The sequence below is a fragment of the Ornithorhynchus anatinus genome, chromosome 12, assembly GCF_004115215.2.
Source record: "Ornithorhynchus anatinus isolate Pmale09 chromosome 12, mOrnAna1.pri.v4, whole genome shotgun sequence".
NCBI lineage: Eukaryota > Metazoa > Chordata > Mammalia > Monotremata > Ornithorhynchidae > Ornithorhynchus > Ornithorhynchus anatinus.
The window spans coordinates 32,943,292-32,962,687 of record NC_041739.1 but is presented as its reverse complement, the minus strand read 5'-3'; the positions used below and the strand labels follow the sequence as shown (position 1 = coordinate 32,962,687).

The window sequence follows — 19,396 nt, the reverse complement described above, 5'->3', positions numbered from 1 at the left end:
CCCATGTCTGCAAGCGAATTGACCAAGGATCGTCAACTCCTTTGCAAAATGGACTGTGTTTTTCTTTTTTCCAAATAATGAGTAGAAAGAATGACAATAAGGACAACAATAAGCAGAAAAAACCCCAACGAGAACTGGTTCTCGTAATGTTTCCTTTTATATAGCTGAGAACCAGAGTCCTCTTTTTCTTACTTGGTTGAGTCACTTCTACAATCCTCAATACCTCGGGGTATTTAGGAAGTTATGTGATAGCCTTTGGATTTCAGCTGCTTGTTGTGTGAAAACAACTCCACCAGGCTGCTAAAATGTTACCCTAAATCCTTTTTCTTCATCTGTGCTTATAATGTTAAATTCCAGTTTGCAGCCACTTAATCAATGCATTTGGCTGTCTGTGTAGGGGGAATTGGCCTTTTCTTTAATAAAATCCTCTGCACATCCTTGGGGTGTGTCTCTGTTGAAAATTAAACCAGCCACTGCAGGTTTAATAAAACACATAACCCCTATTTGTGGTTCTCTCTGTTTCCCACATCACCTTCCTCTCTTAAAGGAATATTATCCACCAAAATCCACTAAGAACGCTGCCAGAATTCTAGGTGTTGGGAGAGAAGGTGCATCAATAGAGGGAAATAAAGGTGAGAATGTGTAGCAAGGCATGAGAAATGATAATTAAGAGTACTAGCATTTTCACTAAGGTTTGCCACAGGAAGACACAGTGTGAATATTTAGTTTTGTTTGTGTGTGTATATATTGGAGGTGAAGGATATACATATGACCCCACTGGGAAGAAATGAAAGAAGTGAAGATGTACAGAAGGTACCTCTATAGAAGGGGATAAGGGTGAGAATGAGTACTAGCATTTTCACTAATATTTGCCAAAGAAAGACACAGTGTGAATATTTACCTGTGCATTTGCCTGTGTCGTGTGTGAGGGGCATGCAACTGTACCCATAGGGAAGAAATGAAAGAAGTGAAGATGCAGATTCAGATTTCTGCATTGCTATAGGCAGAGACAGCTTTTAGGGAGCTATAACTAAGCAGCGTGGTCCAGCGGAAAGACCAAGGGCCTGGGATTCAGGAGGACCTAGGTTCAAATTCCAGCTCCAGCCAATTGTCAGCTGTGTGACCTTGGACAAGTCACTTCACTTCTCAAGTATATAGATTGCTTCTGATTCATCCTTATTCTCCACTGCACATAATCCTCCTTCATTGCCCTGACTCTACGACTCTGTCAACTCTCCTGCCGTTTGTAAATTACGGCTTGAGCTAGATTTGGGTGCCAATCAGTTGAAAATGTGTCCTGATTTTTAAAATTTTGTATTCTCCCCCAAGTAAGCAAGCTCACACTCACACACACACACACTAAATTCAATTAGTCTGAAGCTCGGCCTTGGAAGAAATTTTCATCCCACTTGTTTTTTTATGACACTGGCAAAGTAGAGGAAAAGTGCTTGGCAAGCACAGGGGTCTGTGGTTCGGAGCCTTTGCAAGAAATTGCTGCTTGGTAGAAAGATAAGCAGTAGATCCGTTTTCTAAGCTGTATCGCTGTACATATGAATATTCTATTTCTTGATCTAGCATCAAATGATTCTGATAAAATAATGAAAAATCTTTAATTGCATTATTCCAGCATCTTACAGCATCCTGAATTTGAAAAAAAGTTTATGCTGAAGAGATGCACGTAGGAAAACATGAAGAGTGAAAGGAGCATCACAGGTGAGCACAACTAAACAGTCAAGGAAGAAATACTGCATTTTCACAGTCTTTCCAAATATCCCACCAAGGTCAATGAAGGACACATGGTGGGAGACAGGAGGAGAGAGAGTTACTTACTAAAATATCATTGTTTTTTCTACCGTCCCCTTCCCTTGCGACTTTCTTAATGAGAAGAAGCTGCTATAAGCCCTGGGTTTAACACTAGTGGGGGGTATTGAGCCTGTGGAGTTCTTCTTCAGCTAGGCGTGAACAGACAGTTATTACTATTATTAAGTGCCGTCGAGTCGTTTCCAAATCATAGCCACTCCACGGATATACTCTCTCCAGAACATCCTGTCCTCTGCCATAATCCGCAAGCTTTCTAATGGTTCTTCCGTTACCATTGTTATAGTCTCTATCCATCTAGCTGCTGGTTTGTCTCTTCCACTTTTTCCCTGGACTTTTCCTAGCATTAGTGTCTTCTCCAGAGAATTAGCCCTCCTGATTATGTGTCCAAAATATGCTAATCTAAGTGAGTCACTTGGCCTTCCAAAGACCGCTTTGGGTTTCATTTGCTCTAAAAGCCATTTGTTTGTTTGTTTTTCGGGCAGTCCGTGCTATTCGCAAAAGCCTTCTCCAACGCCACATTTCAAGAGTCGATATTCTTTCTAACCCGTTTTTTCACTGTCCAGCTTTCAGGTCCTTACATTGTCACTGGAAACACCATAGAGTAGACAATTTGTATTTTTGTAATACCAGCAGTGAAATGTCCCTAAAAGTAGTAGTAATAGGTGACATATTGGGAGTAATGGCATTCATTGGCAGCTTAGCAAAGGCGATGCATTGTACCAAGGGCTAAGGAAGTACAAGAGACTCAAAATTTGCGGTGGCTTTGGTTACGACTGAGTTTCAGGTGATCTGAACTGCAATGTCATGAAGATTCAGAATCTGACTGAGCTTGGAAGTTGGAGTGAATTAATTCCAGTTGCAGTGGCCTCTTTTCCCCTGTTTTAGTGAAATTTGGGAGTGCTTGTAGATTTCTTAAAAAAAATTTTAAATGGCATTTGTTAAGTGCTTACTATGTGTCAGGCACCGTACCCAGCATTCATTCATTCAATAGTATTTATTGAGCACTTACTATGTGCAGAGCATTGTATTAAATGCTTGGAATGTACAACTGGGAAATTCGGAAACAGATAGAGACAATCCCTGCCCAGGGATGGGCTCACAGTCTAAATGGGTTCACAGTTTAAACACACTGGGGTAGATGCAAGCTAATCAGATTGGACACAGCCCCTGTCCCTCATAGGACTCACAGTCTTAATACCTGTCTGACAGATGAAGTAAATGAGGCACAGAGAAGTGTCTCTGAAAGATGCTCTGTTCTTTGACCCTGTGCAAAAAGCCCTAGCTTGGGAGTCAGACCTGGGCTCTAATCCTGGATCCTCCATTTACCTGCTGTGTAACCTTAGGCAAGACACTAAACGTTTTTGTGCTTCAGTTTCCTCATCTGTCAAATGAAGATCAAATACCTGATCACCCTTCTACTTTGGTTTTGAGCTCCATGTGGGACAGGGACTGTGCCCAACCTGATCAACCTGTATCTACTCCGGTGCTTGACACACAGTAAATACTTAACAAATACCACAATTATTATTATTAGATATTCTCTTGTCCCCTCCCCTGTACAGCTCCTCTCCCAAATTTTGAGTGTGTTCACCGGGAAATCAGAACCCCAGGATCCACTATATGTTCGGCGCTAGAGATCAAAGAGTGATCTTAAAGCCGCTGAGGTTTTCAGGAACTTATTTTATGTGTTACTCAGTTGTCTCCATCAGCCTACCCTAGCAATCACAAATCACCAGGCACCAACTCTCGTTACGTTGGGCAAAATTAGCCAGGGGAACCCCAAGGCTTATATGTAGCCAGTGGTAATAGCTTAAATGTTTTGGTTTCAGGGTAAGATGAAGTTCACCTATAAGAACTAATAGATTATTTCTGCTTCACACAAATCAAGGTGAATTAATGGGTTTTCCAAATGATCATTTCAATAATGGGGGGAAAAAAATCATCATCACAACTCGAAAAGGTCTAGGAGGAAGCAACTGTTTCATCCAAATGGGGAGACATTATTGTAAGTTAAAAACAAAAACGAAACAACTACTGGTGGGGGAATTTAGACAGCACAACCACCTACTTTGTTATTTCAACCAAGCCACACAGTTGGTGAGGGTTTCAAGGAATCACCAAGTCAAGTATCTTGTGTTCAGAAAGAACTAGGCCTAAATTAATCAGATGTATATCTACCGCATTCTTAGAGACATCAAGGGATGGGCACTTCAGGACTGCTTTTGTTTGTCCCCCTGGGCCTCTACACCATACGAAAATAAAGCAAAATTTCTCCTTTATGCCTAATTAAAAACCCTCTAGCTGCAATTTCACCTTATTTCCTCAATCCCTGTCCTCTGTGGATGTGGCAAACAAGTGGTCTGTGAAAGAGTCTTTCAAATAAATGGTTAAGGGAGATTTAAATCACACCTTCGTTTTCTTTTCTCCTAAATAATCTCAACACCAAAACCATTTCGTGCTTCAATTTCCTTGGGCATAAAACAAGAATGATTTTACATTGTTAAATTATTATAGTTTGGTAATTTATATGCAGGCTATTGAGAGAAAAATCAGGTTATAGATGTCAAGTGAGATGAGTCCTTGGGGAAACCGGTAGCATATCTGACTACCTGATATCACCCCATCTCCCTCTTCTCATTCCTGTCCAAACACTTCAACTGGGTGCCTCAGCGTTCCCTCTTTGAAAGCTCTCTACAGTCCAGCATATAATCCCTTCACTCCACTGCGACCACTCTCTCCAAGGTCGCCAATGATTTCTATCTTGTCAAATGAACTCTTTTCCAGCCCAATTCTTTTCGACCACTTGGCTCCCTTTGGCACTTCAGACCATCCCCTTCTCCACAAATACCCTGTTTTTGCCTGACACAGTCCTCTCTCCTGGTTCTTTTCTTTAGTCTCTTTCACCACCTCTTTCTCTGCTCCCCACCCCCAAACTCTGGGGGTCCTTCAAGGGTCTGTTCTGGTCTCCTTTGCAATCTCTACTCACTCCTTAGGACAGCTCAGCCGCTCCTGCAGCTTTAACTACCACCTCGATATGGATCATATCCAAATCTACCTCTTGCTCCCTGCAATCTCACACTTCCAATGGCCTTCAAGACATCACTGTATGAAGGTTCCACTAGTGCCTCAAGTTCCCAAGTTCTCTCCTCCATCTAACTTTGCCATCACAGTTAACACCAGCATTATTCTCCCCATCTCTCACCATATTCACACTGTCTCCAAATCTTCTGGATTCTTCCTCCACAATATTTCCAGAATCTACCCCGTCCTGTCCATTCAAACTGCCATCTTCCTCTTCCAGGCACACTTCATAGTATTGCATCAACCTCCTCACTGACCTCTCTGCCTCTAGCCTCGCTCCTCACCGTTTCCTACTTCCCTAAGCTGCTTGATTTTTTTTTATGGTACTTTTTAAGTGCTTACTATGTGCCAGGCACTGTACTAAGTGCTGGTATAGATATAAGCTAATCAGGTTGAACACAGTTCCTTTCCCACATGGGGTTCACAGTCTTAATCCCCATTTTACAGATGATCTAACTGAAGTACAGAGATGTGAAGTGACTTGCCTAAGGTCCCACAGCAGAGAAATGGTGGAGCTGCAATTACAGTCTAGGTTCTTCTGGCTCCCAGGCCCGTGCTACATTCAACCAGAGCTTAGAACAGTGCTCCAGCATTTAGAACAGTGCTTGGCACAAGTAAGTGTTTAACAAATACCATCATTATTATTACTAGGCCACGTCGCTTCTCTCCTCTCTATTCCATATTTCACTATGATACCTGGATCATTTTTCTATAGAAACATTCGATCCCTATCTCCCCACTCTTCAGAAGCCTCCAATACTTGCCCAACCACCTCCACATTAAAAAGAGACTCTTTACTATTGGCTTAAAAGCTGACCACCTACTACAACTCAACCCACAAACTTCACTCCTCTAATGCCAATCTATTCTCTGTACCTCCATCTCATCTCTCCCGCCTCCAGTGCCTTGCCCATATCTTCTCTTCGACCTGAAACTCCCTCTCCTCCTTCTCTGACAGACTATCATTCTCTCCACATTCAAAGCCCTCCTAAATCACATCTCCTCTGAAAGGCCTTCCCTGATTAAGTCCTCCTTTCCCCATTTGCTCTCCCCTTTATGTCTTCTATGCACTCAGCTCTGTACCCCTTAGGCATTTGATATTTACTCCAAACTTAGCCCCACAGCACTCATGCACTTCTTTACATCCTGCCATTTCCCCATTCTGCAATTCATTTCACTGTCTATCTTCCCACATAAGTTATACTTCTTGTGAGCAGGGATCACTGTTTTGCAGTAGAACTTACTAAGCACCTAAACTATGCAGAACACTGTACTAAGCACTGGGAAATAATGCACAAGTGGGAATTAGACATGGTCCCTGTCCCACTTTCCTAAGTGCTTAGTACAGTGTCCTGTACATAGAAAATGCTCAATACGTACCACTGACCGGTTGGGAAGTGGTGTGACAGAGGCAGAGTGAGGGGAGGAAAGGGGAGGAGGGACCTGATCATTGTACTTCCCGAGCGCTTAGTACAGTGCTATGCACACAGTAAACACTCAATAAATATGACTGAATGAATGACACGCACCTCCGGATAATACGGATTTTATTTCATCCGTGGTTGAAATAAATTAGCATACTTTCTGCTAATTAAAATTTACATAAATCACTGTAAAGCTAGAACAGTTAAAAGCTGATAATAAAAATCAGCAACTTTTCTTTCTTTGCTTGGCAATTAAAAATTTGAAAAGTGTGAATTGAAAACCAAAAGAAAAATACCACTTTATTAACTATTTTCCAAAGCAGTTGTCACTTGGAAGTTGTCTTCACAAATTTTAGAGATGTGGTGGGGCAGTGGGGAGGGAGGTATTTTGTCAATGGAGTTAGGTGGAAAAAAAATAGTAAATGCTTAATTATGTGGGACTGTGGATTATCCAGACTCTGAGTGTCCTCCCCCATCTAAACTGTACGCTCGTTGTGTGCAGGGAATGTGTCTGTTTATTACTGTACTGTATTCTCCCAAGCGCTTAGTACAGTGTTCTGCACACGGTAAGCACTCATAATACAAAATTGACTGACTTTTGCTTCTTTTGTCTGTTTCTGATTTGATAGCAGGGAAATGAAAGAAGGTGCAACTGAAATGGATTGACTGTATTAACTGGTCACGGCCCTGATCTAGCAAGGGGGAATGCTACAACCATTTGTTAAGATAAGATTTGGGGATTATCCATGGCTATCAAATAGCCAAGATCCTCTACCCCTGTTGTATAGTCACTCTCCCGAGTTCAGCCACAATTGCATACAATCATGCAGCATCTTTAAAAAAACAATGAAGCCCTGTTTCACTTCCCGTAGTTCCAAATGGAAAATTAACTGTTACCTGCCAGAGGGGGTCCTTCTGCTCCGGGAACAGCTCAAAGTACTTGTGAGCCAGGGACACGGGAGGAAGGGTCTGCAGCCTCAGGTTAGTTCGGCTCTGCACGAAGTTGGCCAGGTTCACGAAGGTGTACAGCCCCAGCCTGTCGTTCCCGTAGTTGGACAGGTGGGTCATGAAGATGCTGATCTGAAAGAGAGATGAAAGTGCTCATAAAACACTCTAGGTTGAGTCTTCAGTACAATGCTCTGCTCTCAGTGGTTCCTCAGTAAATGCCATTGATCGGTGGATTGATGGAAGTATTAAACCAGTAAATCATGCAGAAGATCTTGAAAGGTGTACTGGGGCACAGCTGTTCTGAACTGAGCATTTCACTCTCTGAATTGTGTTAGCTGCTCTTGGTCTGCCACTCCTGTTACACCTCCATGAAGCGGGGAGCTTCGCTTAGCAGCTCTAGTTGTAGTTCCCACACAGGTGAAGAATACATAAAAGCAATTCTACAGCTGATGACTATTCCCTTCTCTGCAAGTCTCCTTAGATTTGCTGACACCAATTCCACGCTTCCATTCAAAAATGGCAGACCCTGGAACTGGGGATGGGAAGGACTTGGGGTAGAGGGAACTCTCCTACGGAGAAAGCTTGCAGGCATTTCTTCCATCCAGAGTGACCCTCGAATGGAAAAGTTCGAGAGGGTAGATTATCAGAATCATCGTCACGTATTTATTAAGAATCTTCCTCATGCTAAACACTCTCCTAATTACTGAGGGACACAAAGAAATAAAAGACAATTCCTTTCCTCAAGGAGCTTAAGTTATCCTGTGCCTCCTCCACTTCTACAGAGACCACCAATCTCCGGTAGACATCAATCTTTATATCAAACAGCTTTTTTTTAAAAAATGGAATTTGTTAAGTGTTTAGTATGTGGCCAGGCACTTACTAGCGCTGGGGTGGATACAAACGTAATTGGGTTGGGCACAGTCCCTGTCCCACATAGGACTCACAGTCTTAATCTTCATTTTACAAATGAGGGGACTGAGGCACAGAGACGTTAAGTGGCTTGCCCGAGGTCACACAGCAGAAGGTCAGAAAGTCCTGGGATCTACTTCTGACTCTTCCACTTGTCTGATGTGTGACCTTGGGCAAGTCACTTAACTATTCTGTGCCTCCTTTACCTCTTCTGTAAAATGGAGATTAAGACTGAGAGCCAACATTGGGAAAGGGACTGTGTCCAACCTGATTACTTTGTATCTACCCCAGCACTTAGTACACTGCCTGGCACATGGTAAGTGTTTAACAGATAACATAAAAAAGTCCTCTGAATCTCAGATCTATGCTCTTTCCACTAGGCCACACTGTTAATGAGAGATTAGGTATGGCAGGCACAAGAGAATAAATGACAAATAAATTGGATAAAACTAGAAGGGATGATGTGGCAGAAGGAGTGGTGGGGTGGGAAAACATGGAAACTGGTACACTGGGAATGGACAAACTGGATTTTATTCCAAAATCCTTCGCTAATTCAATATGTGGCTACAGCACTGGACCCATCCCTCCTCCATTTGTGAAGTGAAAGTATCATGATACTGGTCATTGGCCATTTAGTTTTAATTAGGCCAATGAGCCCAACCCCCAAGTTCAGACCCAGAAAACCATGATCTATGATCTATTTATAATGAAGAATAACATGGAGCTAATGTAATTTGTAATCTGAGGTTACATCATGCTAGATGTTTCCAAGAATTTACAGCTGAAGTACCAAAAGCTCATACAAACTTTCTCCACTGGTAATTTATGTTGAATCAGGATAGCCTACACAACTCCAATCCACCCCATAGAGAGGAGATGGTTTCATAGACAAGGAAGGGAAGATATACTCTGTCACTGGTAGGTCAATCAATAGTACTTACTGAGCACCTACTGTATGCAAAGCACTGTGCTAAGCACTTGGGAAGTATACAATATAGACATGGTCCCTGTCCATAATGAGTTTATGGTCTAGATGGGGAGACAGATATTGAAATAAATTATGGATATGTACCTAAATACTCTAGGGATGAAATTGGAGTGAATAAATGGTACAGATCCAAGTACAAGGGTGATGTAGAAGGGAGAGGGAGTAGGGGAAATGAGGGCTTAGTCACGGAAGGCCTCTTGGAGATGTCATATTAATAAAGCTGTGAAAGTGAGGAGAGTGATGGCCTGTAGGATGTGAAGGGGAGCGAGTCCCGGGCCAGAGACAAGACAGGGCCAAGGGTTGGCAGCAAGAGAGATGAGATCACGGTACAGTGAGCAAGTTGATGTTCAGAGGAGCATGGTGTGATGTAGTAGGAGATGAGTGAGGTACGTTAGGAAGGACAAGCTGTTTAAGTGTTTTAAAACCATCGGTAAGGAATTTATGTTTGATATGGAAGTGGGTGGACAACTACTGGAGGTTCTTTAGGAGTGGGAAAACATAGCCTGAACTTTTTTCAAAATAATGATCCAGGCAGCAGAGTGAAGCATGGACTGGAGTGGGGAGAGATAGGAGGCAGGGAGGCCAGAGAGGAGGCCTTCCAGTAGTCACGATGGAATATAATTGATTGGATCAGTGTAGTAGGAGTTTGGATTGAGAGGAAAGGGTGAATTTTAGCCATGGTGTGAAGATTTAGGGACAGATTGAACGTGTGGGTTGAATGCGAGATGAGTCAAAGATAATGCCAAGGTTACACACTTGTGAGACAGGGAGGATGGCAGTGCCGTCTACAATGACGGGAAAGGCAGGGGAGAACAGAGTTGGAGTGGGAAGATGGGGAGTTCTCTTTTGAACATTTAAGTTTGAGGTATAGGCAGGACTTCCAAGTAGAGATGTCTTGAAGGCAAGACGAGATATGACACTGCAGAGGAGAACGATCAGGGCTGGAGGTGTAGTTTGGGGAATCAGTGCCATAGAGATGGAAGATGAAGACATGGGAGTGAATGAGTCCTTCAAGGGAGTGGGTGTAGATGGAGAACAGAAGAGGAAGAAACTGAACCTTGAGGGACTCCCACATTAAGGGGGTGGGAGATATAGGAGGAGCCTGAGATATAGACTGAGAATGAGTGGTCAGAGAAAAGGAGGAAAACCACAGTTTGTCCTTTTTATCTGTAGTCGTACTTGGGGATATTCTGCTAATTTCCAATATAACACCACACATTTCATTTTCCTCTGATGTAGTTTGCGTTCATAAATATATACTTTGCAATAGGGGTAACCAAAGCCAATCGAGCTCTGTGGTGAACTATTTCAAACTTATTAGAAGAGAAAAGGTGATGTGATAGGTCACACATAAATAAGCACATGCTAGGGACGTAGCGCAACATTTATAGTTCAAAACGAAAATAAAATATTGAGAACATTCCAGAGGAGAACAGATGAATGATTCAGGGTGTCAGTACTGCATAGGAAAGGTCACTGGCTAGTTAATTCAGCTATAAAGATTTCCATTTGACAATAGCTACAGAGCCAGGCTACTATGGCAAAGACATTTACATGTTCTACCTAGAGGCAGCTGGATCTTGATGTCGGTGCACCGTGATATTGAGATGGGGTATGGCATTGTGGGTGGTCCACAGTGGGGCGAGTCTGGACCCCAGTTCCCTGGGTCCCCTGAACTGCTCCATTACCTCTGGGAAGGATGGCAGTCTTGGGCCTGGGTTGCAGGAGCAGTTGACGAGGAATTCCTTGCTCAGCCAGACCGATTTGAGGGAAGTGGGAAGAAGCTGCGGCCTAGATCGGCAAATATCGGAGGCCCTGGCCTTGCCAAGCTGGGCCTATGACCTGTCACTTCAGCAGAGAAGCACCGTGGCCGGATGGAAAGAGCACAGGTCTGGGTCTGGCCCCGCCTGCTGTGGGATCTTGGCAAAGTCACTTAATTCCTCTGTGCCTCGGTTTCCTCATCAGTGGAGATTCAATACCTCTTGTCCTGTCTACTTAGACTGTGAACCCCATGTGCGACAGGGACGTCCAATTTGTATCTATCCCGGTGCGTAATGCAGTGATTGCCAAATAATAAGCACTTATCTATCATTATTATTATTGAGACCTCCAGCCTCCAGGTGACATATAACCATACCTCTCATAGAGGAAGTGTCATCTGCACATCCCCCTCCTCAGTCCTACAGATCTGCAGGGAGAGAAGCACGTTCTGCAAAACTATCAATATCAAATGACTGCTTCAAGGCCTTAACAGTTGTGGGCCCAAGACCACATAGCTTTATCAGAATTCATCAGCAAAAGAGCATTGAGATTACCATTTTAATTATGTTGAACTAACTGGGCAGGCAGTTTCCACTTATTGTGTATAAGGAATTAATATAAAACTCTATTTTGGGAAAGCCTGGGTATCCATGGAATCAGTGTAAAACCTCTTTACTCTCATACAAGAGAGGTAATTGGCCTGTTGTCTTCATATTTTCCTGCCTTTCTGAAAACAAGAGACAAATTATAGCAATTTTCAGAGGGAAATGAAAACCTGCATAAAAGTGTTATCTTGTCAACGTTATCTTGCATAAAAGTGTTATATTGTTTTCCTTTTCTTTTAAATCGACAGGGTGGAAGGTCAATGATTCCTCTAAATGAAAATGAAAACTTTCAAGCCTTTAGAAATTGTAGCTTCTCAAAGGAAACATCATTGATAGACTGTGTGTTTCTTTCTCCTAGAAGGCGGTATGAATCCTGTCTCACTTTTGGATTATTTTTTGTAATTGTACCTAAAGGTGAATTATTCCACCTTTTTTTCCTACCTAAAAAAACTAAACTACACAGGTTGAAGTTTAAACACTGAAATAAATGGGTTTAATCTAATCTCCATAATGGTGTAGCAAGAAAGACTTTGGTAAGAAGCTGGAATAATGTTTTTGTGTTGAAATCTTTCACCAACGTTCCTTAGACTCGATATGAAATTTTCACCACATTTGGGGCAGGACTCAGTTACACAGCTTCCACCAAGTACTGAAGTGACAGTTGAAGTGGCTCCTTTCACAAGAAGGACTCTATAGTAATCGCCACAGAATATTATGCATAGGATGATCATGAATGGTATTTGCTAAATGCTTACTATGTACTAACTAATGTACTAAGCACAAGATACAACAGAAGCAGATCAGATGTAATTCCTATTCTACGCAAGGCTGACAATCTAATGGGGAAGGAGAATAAGTATCTTATTCTCATTTTTGTAAATAAGGAAACTGAGAAACAGCATGTCCTAGTGGACAGAGCCCGGGCTTGGGAGTCAGAAGGACCTGGAGTCAGAAAGACCTGGGTTCTAATTCCGGCTCTGCCACTTGCCTGCTGTGCAACCTAGGTTAAGTCACTCAACTTCTCTGTCCCTCAGTTATCTCATCTGTAAAGTGGGGATTAAGACTGTGAACCCCCCGTGGAATAGGGCTTCTGTCCAACTGGATTTGCTTGTCTCCATCCCAATGCTTAGTACAGTGCCCGGCACATAGTAAATGCTTAATAATAATAATGTTGGTATTTGTTAAGCCCTTACTACGTGCACAGCACTGCTCTAAGCGCTGGGGTAGATACAGGGGAATGAGGTTGTCCCACGTGAGGCTCACAGTCTTCACCCCCATTTGACAGATGAGGGAACTGAGGCACAGCGAAGTGAAGATGACTTGCCCACAGTCACACAGCTGACAAGGGGTAGAGTCGGGATTCAAACCCATGACCCCGGACTCCCAAGCCCGGGCTCTTTCCACTGAGCCATGCTGCTTCTCTAAATGCTTAACACATACCACAATTATTATCATTATTGAGCGACTTGTAAAACAGCAGGTAAGTTGCAAAACGGGCATTAGAACCCAGGTCTCCTGACCTCTTTCCACTGGCCTTGCTGTTTCTCAAAGAAGTGGGCTCCAAAGTCACCCATCACTGTGGTAATTGTAGTTTGAAACAGTGATATTTACTGAGTACAGAGCACTGTACTAAACACTTGAAAAACTAGAGCAGAAGCAAAACACACATTTCCCGCCCACAGTGAGCTTACAATCTAATTGGAGTTTACAGTCTAGCTTCCCCAGAGTGGTTTTATTATGAGCCACTGGGCTGAAGGTCTAGTGACTTGAAAAGCTCATTCATTCAGTAGTATTTATTGAGCGCTTACTATGTGCAGAGCACTGTACTACGCGCTTGGAATGAACAAGTCGGCAACAGATAGAGACGGTCCCTGCCGTTTGACGGGCTTACGGTCTAATCGGGGGAGACGGACGGACGAGAACGATGGCGATAAAAGTGTAGTACAAAGTTGTTAAAGAAGCATACGACCTACGGGGCAGTGTTGTTACGGTAGAACGTTTGAATACATGCCAAGGGCTGAAGCCTGACGGAAATATCAGTTCACTGGCTACATCATTGAAAAAGCTCTTAGGACGGCAGAAGATTCTGCCATTTTTAAAGTATTCAGCTTCAGATTTTCTAATCCAAGCTTTTTTACCACAAAAAGTCCTAAGGTGTTTTTTTTTTTTAATCAAGCAAATCTGGATGTGTGAAAGGAAAGGCAAGGTAGGATATGTGGAAAGAAAGGTAATAATCAGCCAATCATATTTATTGAGCACTGACTGTGTGCAGAGCATTGTAATAATAATAATAATAATGGTGGCATTTGTTAAGCGCTTACTATGTGCAAAGCACTGTTCTAAGCGCTGGGGGGATACGAGGTCATCAGGTTGTCCTACATGGGGCTCACAGTTTTCATCCCACTTTTACAGATGAGGTCACTGAGGCACAGAGAAGTTAAGTGATTTGCCTAAAGTCACACAGCTGACAAGCGGCGGAGCGGGGATTCGAACCCATGACCTCTGACTCCCAAGCCCGGGCTCTTTCCACTGAGCCACGCTGCTTCCCTAAATGCTTCTCATTGTACTAAATGCCTGATCACCGTACTAAGCACTTAATATGCATGAAATGGGAGATCGGCTTATTCAGACAGAAGAGAAGAAGTGGATACTCTAATGTGATGTTCTAAGAAGAGACAGCACATGCTGATGCATTACGATTTCCCACTGCCAGAGTGAAAACACAACACTCCCACACTCCTGCTATCGTTGCCATTTATCACTGGGGAAGAAAGAGTGTAGTGGAGGAGGCTGAGTTATTAGAGGGGAAAAAAATGCAGATATGTGGTGAATTGTTCACTCCAGGAAAATTTATGCAAGGGCAGCTTGGCTGTACACAAGCGGTAAACTAACAGCATGAGATCTGCAGACGGAGCATTTTGGGTTTTAGGATGCCCGGACAAAAGGATCTGGGTTTCGTTATCATTCTTAATAAGCACAGTCATCACAGAGAAAAGGAAATGTGGCCTGATGGATGGAGCACGGATCTGGGAGTCCGAGGACCTGAGTTCTAATGCCACCTCCACCAATTTTTTTCTCTTTTTTAATGGTATCTGTTAAGTGCTTACTGTGTGCCAGGCGCTGTACTAAGCACTGAGGTAGATACAAGATAATCAGGTTGGACAGGGTCCATGTCCCACTTGGGGCTCGCAGTATTAATCGCCATTTTACAGATGAGGAAACTGAGGCACTGAGAAGTGAAGCGACTTGCCCGAGGTCACACGGCAGAGAAGTGGCACTGCCGGTCCCACCTTCACGGCATCACTAAAATCCGCCCTTTCCTCTCCATCCAAAATGCTACCATTTTAATACAATCACTCATACTATCCCATCTGGATTATCGTATCAGCCTCCTTGCTGAACTCCCAGCCTCCTGTCTTCCCCCACAGCAATCCATACTTCACTCTCCTGCCCGGATCATTTTTCTATAAAAATATTCAGGACATGTCACCCTGCTCCCGAAAAAACACCAGTGGTTGCCCATCCACCTCCGCATCAAACAAAAACTCCTCAGTGGAAAGAGCCCGGGCTTCGGAGTCAGAGGTCATGGGTTCGAACCCCGGCTCTGCCACTTGTCAGCTGTGTGACTGTGGGCAAGTCACTTCACTTCTCTGGGCCTCAGTTACCTCACCTGTAAAATGGGGATTAACTGTGAGCCTCACGTGGGACGACCTGATTCCCCTGTATCTACCATAGCGCTTAGAACAGTGCTCTGCACATAGTAAGCGCTTAACAAATACCAACATTATTATTTAAAGCACTCCACCACCTTGGTCCCTCCTCTCTCACCTCACTACTTTGCTTCTACAACCCATCCTGCACACTTCAGCTCTTGTAATGCTAACCTTCTCACCTTGTCTCGCTCTCGCCACCGAACCCTAGCCCACAGCCTGTCTCTGGCCTGCAACGTCCTCTCTCCGCAAATCCAATGGACAAAAGAGCCCGGGCTTCGGAGTCAGAGGTCACGAGTTCGTCTCCCGGCTCTGCCACCTGTCAGCTGTGTGACTGTGGGCAAGTCGCTTCACTTCTCTGGGCCTCAGTTACCTCACCTGTAAAATGGGGATTAACTGTGAGCCTCACGTGGGATGACCCGATTACCCTGTATCTACCCCAGCGCTTAGAACAGCGCTCTGCACATAGTAAGCACTTAACAAATACCAACATTATTATTATTATTACTCCCTCATCCAAAGCCTCTTTGGAGACGCATCTCCTCCAAGTGGCCTTCTCGGACTAGTCCCTCCTTTCCTCTTCTCCCACTCCTTCTGCGTTCACCCTGACTTGCTCCTTTTGTTCTTCCCCGCTCCCAGCCTCACATCACTTATTCATTCAATCATATTTATTAAGCACTTACTTATATCTGTAATTAATTCATTTGAATTGTTGCCCGTCTCCCCCACCCCCCCCATTAGTCTGTAAGCTCTCTGTGAGCAGGGAACGTGCCTGTTTATTGTTGTATTGTACTCTCCCAAGCGCTTAGTACAGTGCTTTGCACACGGCAAGTGCTCAATAAATACGATTGAATGAATTAATCCCCATTTTACAGATGAGGTAACTGAGGCCCAGAGAAGTAAAGTAACTTGGCCAAGGTCACACAGCAGATCTGTGGCAGAGCTGGGATTAGAACCCAGGTCCGTCTGACTCCCAGGCCCGTGCTCTATCCTACTTGTCCACTGTGTGACCTTGGGCAAGTCGCCTTACTTCTCCGGGCCTCAGTTACCTCATCTGCAAAATGGGGATGAAGACTGCGAGCCCCTTGTGGGACAATGGACTGTGTCCAACCTGACAATTCTGTATTTACCCCAGTGCTTAGTACAGTACCTGGCACACAGTAAGTGCCTAACAAATACCATAAAAAAAGAAAGAAGATTCAGACCCTGAATGGAGAAGTCTCACAGAAATGGAAGGAGGTGGAACAGTTTGCCTAAAGAGCAGCTGGACCAGGAGATAGATTCCTGACTCTTGCAAAGCTCAAACCCTGAAGTAACTATTTTTCACATTATGGGGCCTGTAAGCAGCTGCCGTTTGACACCGCTCATTTCCGGCATCTGTATTGTTTTCCGCAGTTTATGATAAAAATGTTCCGGCTCAGAGCTCCAACAGGTGGCATCTGGGAAACAGAGCACTGTGTTTTAGAGATGTGACTGGCTTCTGAAAGAAATTCAGTTCTCTCTGATATGCCACAGTGTGGAAATACTGATTAATCGAGCGCAGGGAACTTTCATGTTCCAAATGGAGGTTCAAGCTAGAACACAGACTCAGCTGTCCCAGAATTTTTTGCCTACGGGGGGGTTGGGAGAAAGACCGTAAGCCCGTCAAAGGGCAGGGACTGTCTCTATCTGTTACCGATTTGTACATTCCAAGCGCTTAGTACAGTGCTCTGCACAGAGTAAGCACTCAATAAATACTATTGAATGAATTGAATGAATGAATGGTATAACTACGTTGACCATGAATATGGGAAGGAGGACGAAAAAAGGTGAAGTTAGAGCCCTCCAGCATTCTGCGATGTCCATTCTACAAATCCCAGAATGCCGAGCACGGAGCAGCATAAACCCAGATGTGGAAAATCAAGCCCTTAAAGTGAGCAAGAGGGAGTTTAGTCAAGGCCCTCCAAATTCTGGCGTGGCCTCCAAACCCCCAGAGTTGCTAAGAATAGACAGTCTAGTTATCAATCGATCAACGGTATTTACCGAGGGCTTACTATGTGCCAAGCACTGTACTGAGGGCTTAGGAGAACCCAATATACGAGAACTGGAAAACGTGTTCCCTGCCCACAAGTAGCTTATAGTATAGTTATAAAAGATAGGACCATAAACTCATTTCAGGCAGGGAACATGTCTACTAATTGTTGTACTGGACTCTCCCAAGTGCTTAAGGTAGAACCCTGCTGTAAGCCCGTCAAAGGGCAGGGACTGTCTCTATCTGTTGCTGGCTTGTTCGTTCCAAGCACTTAGTACAGTGCTCTGCACACAGTAAGCGCTCAATAAATACTATTGAAATAAATAAATACTATTGAATGAACTCCGCACCAGTAAGCATTAAATAAATCTCACTGGGCCTCACTGGAAATGGACTGGCCAGGTTTGAGACAGAATAGCTACAAGTACCCTTGAGAGTATTTGTTATACTTTTACTATGTGTCAAGCACTGTTCTAAGAGCTGGAGTAGATAGAATCTAATCAGGTAGAACACAGTTCATGGCCAACATGAGGATAACATTCTTAATCCCCATTTTACAGATGAGGGAACTGAGGCCCACAAAATTGAAGTGACTTGCCCAAGGTCTCATAGCAGACATGTGGCAGATCTGGGATTAGAACCCAGGTCCTAGTGACTCCCAGGCCCAGGCTCTAGGCACTAAGCCCCGCTGCTTCCTTCTTCTAGCTCTCCTGCCCGCCCCGACCCTGTCATGTGAGAAAACAGAAAATAAAGGACTCTTTTTTTGTCTTTCTTCTCAGTCAAATGAACCATCTGGTACCTGCAGCCGTGTTCTCCTGTACATCCTTGGTCATTTCCCCACGATGGGCCACTATTTCTCCACCTGTACCTACGGAGACGTGCCCACCAGAAAGGGTATCCAAGCCATGGCTGAGTATCCTCAGCCTCTTTCCACCACCGAAGCCAAGGAAAACAGTCAGCCTCTGCAGCATTGTCTTTCTGGGACTCCGACAAAACTCAGCATGACTGGTGACTGTTGTAGCAGTGTGGCTTGGGAGTCGGAGGTCATGGGCTCTGCCACTTGTCAGCTGTGTGACTGTGGGCAAGTCACTTAACTTCTCTGTGCCTGTTACCTCATCTGTAAAATGGGGATTAAGACTGTGAGCCTCACGTGGGACAAGCTGATTACCCTGTATCTACCCCAGCACTTAGAACAGTGCTCTGTACATAGTAAGTGCTTAACAAATACTAACATCATTATTATAATTATTATTATTATCAGGGTCACTGTGGCGATGGGTGTACTTTGAACTCTGAACCACGAAGAGCCTCAAATTTTGTTCTTTTAGTCAGAGAGCTTCCCACTGGCTCTGTTTTTTATTTTAATAATAGTGATAACAACAATAATTATGGTAATAATGGTATTTGTTAAAGGCTTACTATGTGCCCAGGCACTGTCCACTGTCCACTGGGGTGGACACAAGGAATTTGGGTTGGAAACAGCTCCTGTTCCAAATGGGCTCATAGTCTCAATCTCCATTTTACAGATGAGGTAACTGAGGCATAGAGAAGTGAAAAGACTTGGCCAAGGTCATACAACAGACAGGTGGCAGAGCTGGGATTAGAACTCAGGTCCTTTTGACTCCCAGGCCCGTGCTCTATATTTTCTTGTCTCTCTTATGCTGATCTTTGTATTTGATTTTCATTGCTCCTGATGTGGCTGTCTCCATTCACTTTGCCCAAATATATTTAAAGAGTGTGAGCCCCTGAAGGGACAGGGTTCATATCTTATTCTACTCTTCTTTAATGAATGGATTAAAGCAAGAATAACCCTATGTCTGTGCACTACTGACAACAAATTTGGACCCAAATTGGAAGAGCTGATAGACATACTCGAGGAATTTAAGATTTCTAAGGCTTGTCCTCTGGTCCCATTTGGACTATTCTGGGAGTGGCTCGTATCAGTTTATCCCATCCATAAACCTAACTTCCTTAGTGATGGAGAAACCCCTGCCTCCCACTCCACCTCAACATCTCCTAACTCTCCCGGCAGCTCTCTGACTCTTTATCTCTGCCATATGATTCCATGCCTGGAGAAGAATAATTGCGACCAGTGGTCACAGGCTAGACACACTTCATAAAGCATTGCAAGATCCTCG

At 43.9% G+C, this 19,396-nt stretch overlaps 1 protein-coding gene across 1 annotated transcript in view; it reads right to left on the bottom strand.

Moving 5' to 3' along the window:
• Nucleotides 1-19,396, bottom strand: part of NDST4 (N-deacetylase and N-sulfotransferase 4) — a 185,913-nt gene that overhangs the window by 20,301 nt on the left and 146,216 nt on the right. Inside the window, exon 7 of the mRNA XM_039913706.1 lies at nucleotides 7,224-7,406. Within this exon, the coding sequence (XP_039769640.1) occupies nucleotides 7,224-7,406 (183 nt within the window). The remainder of the gene's footprint in view (nucleotides 1-7,223; nucleotides 7,407-19,396) is intronic.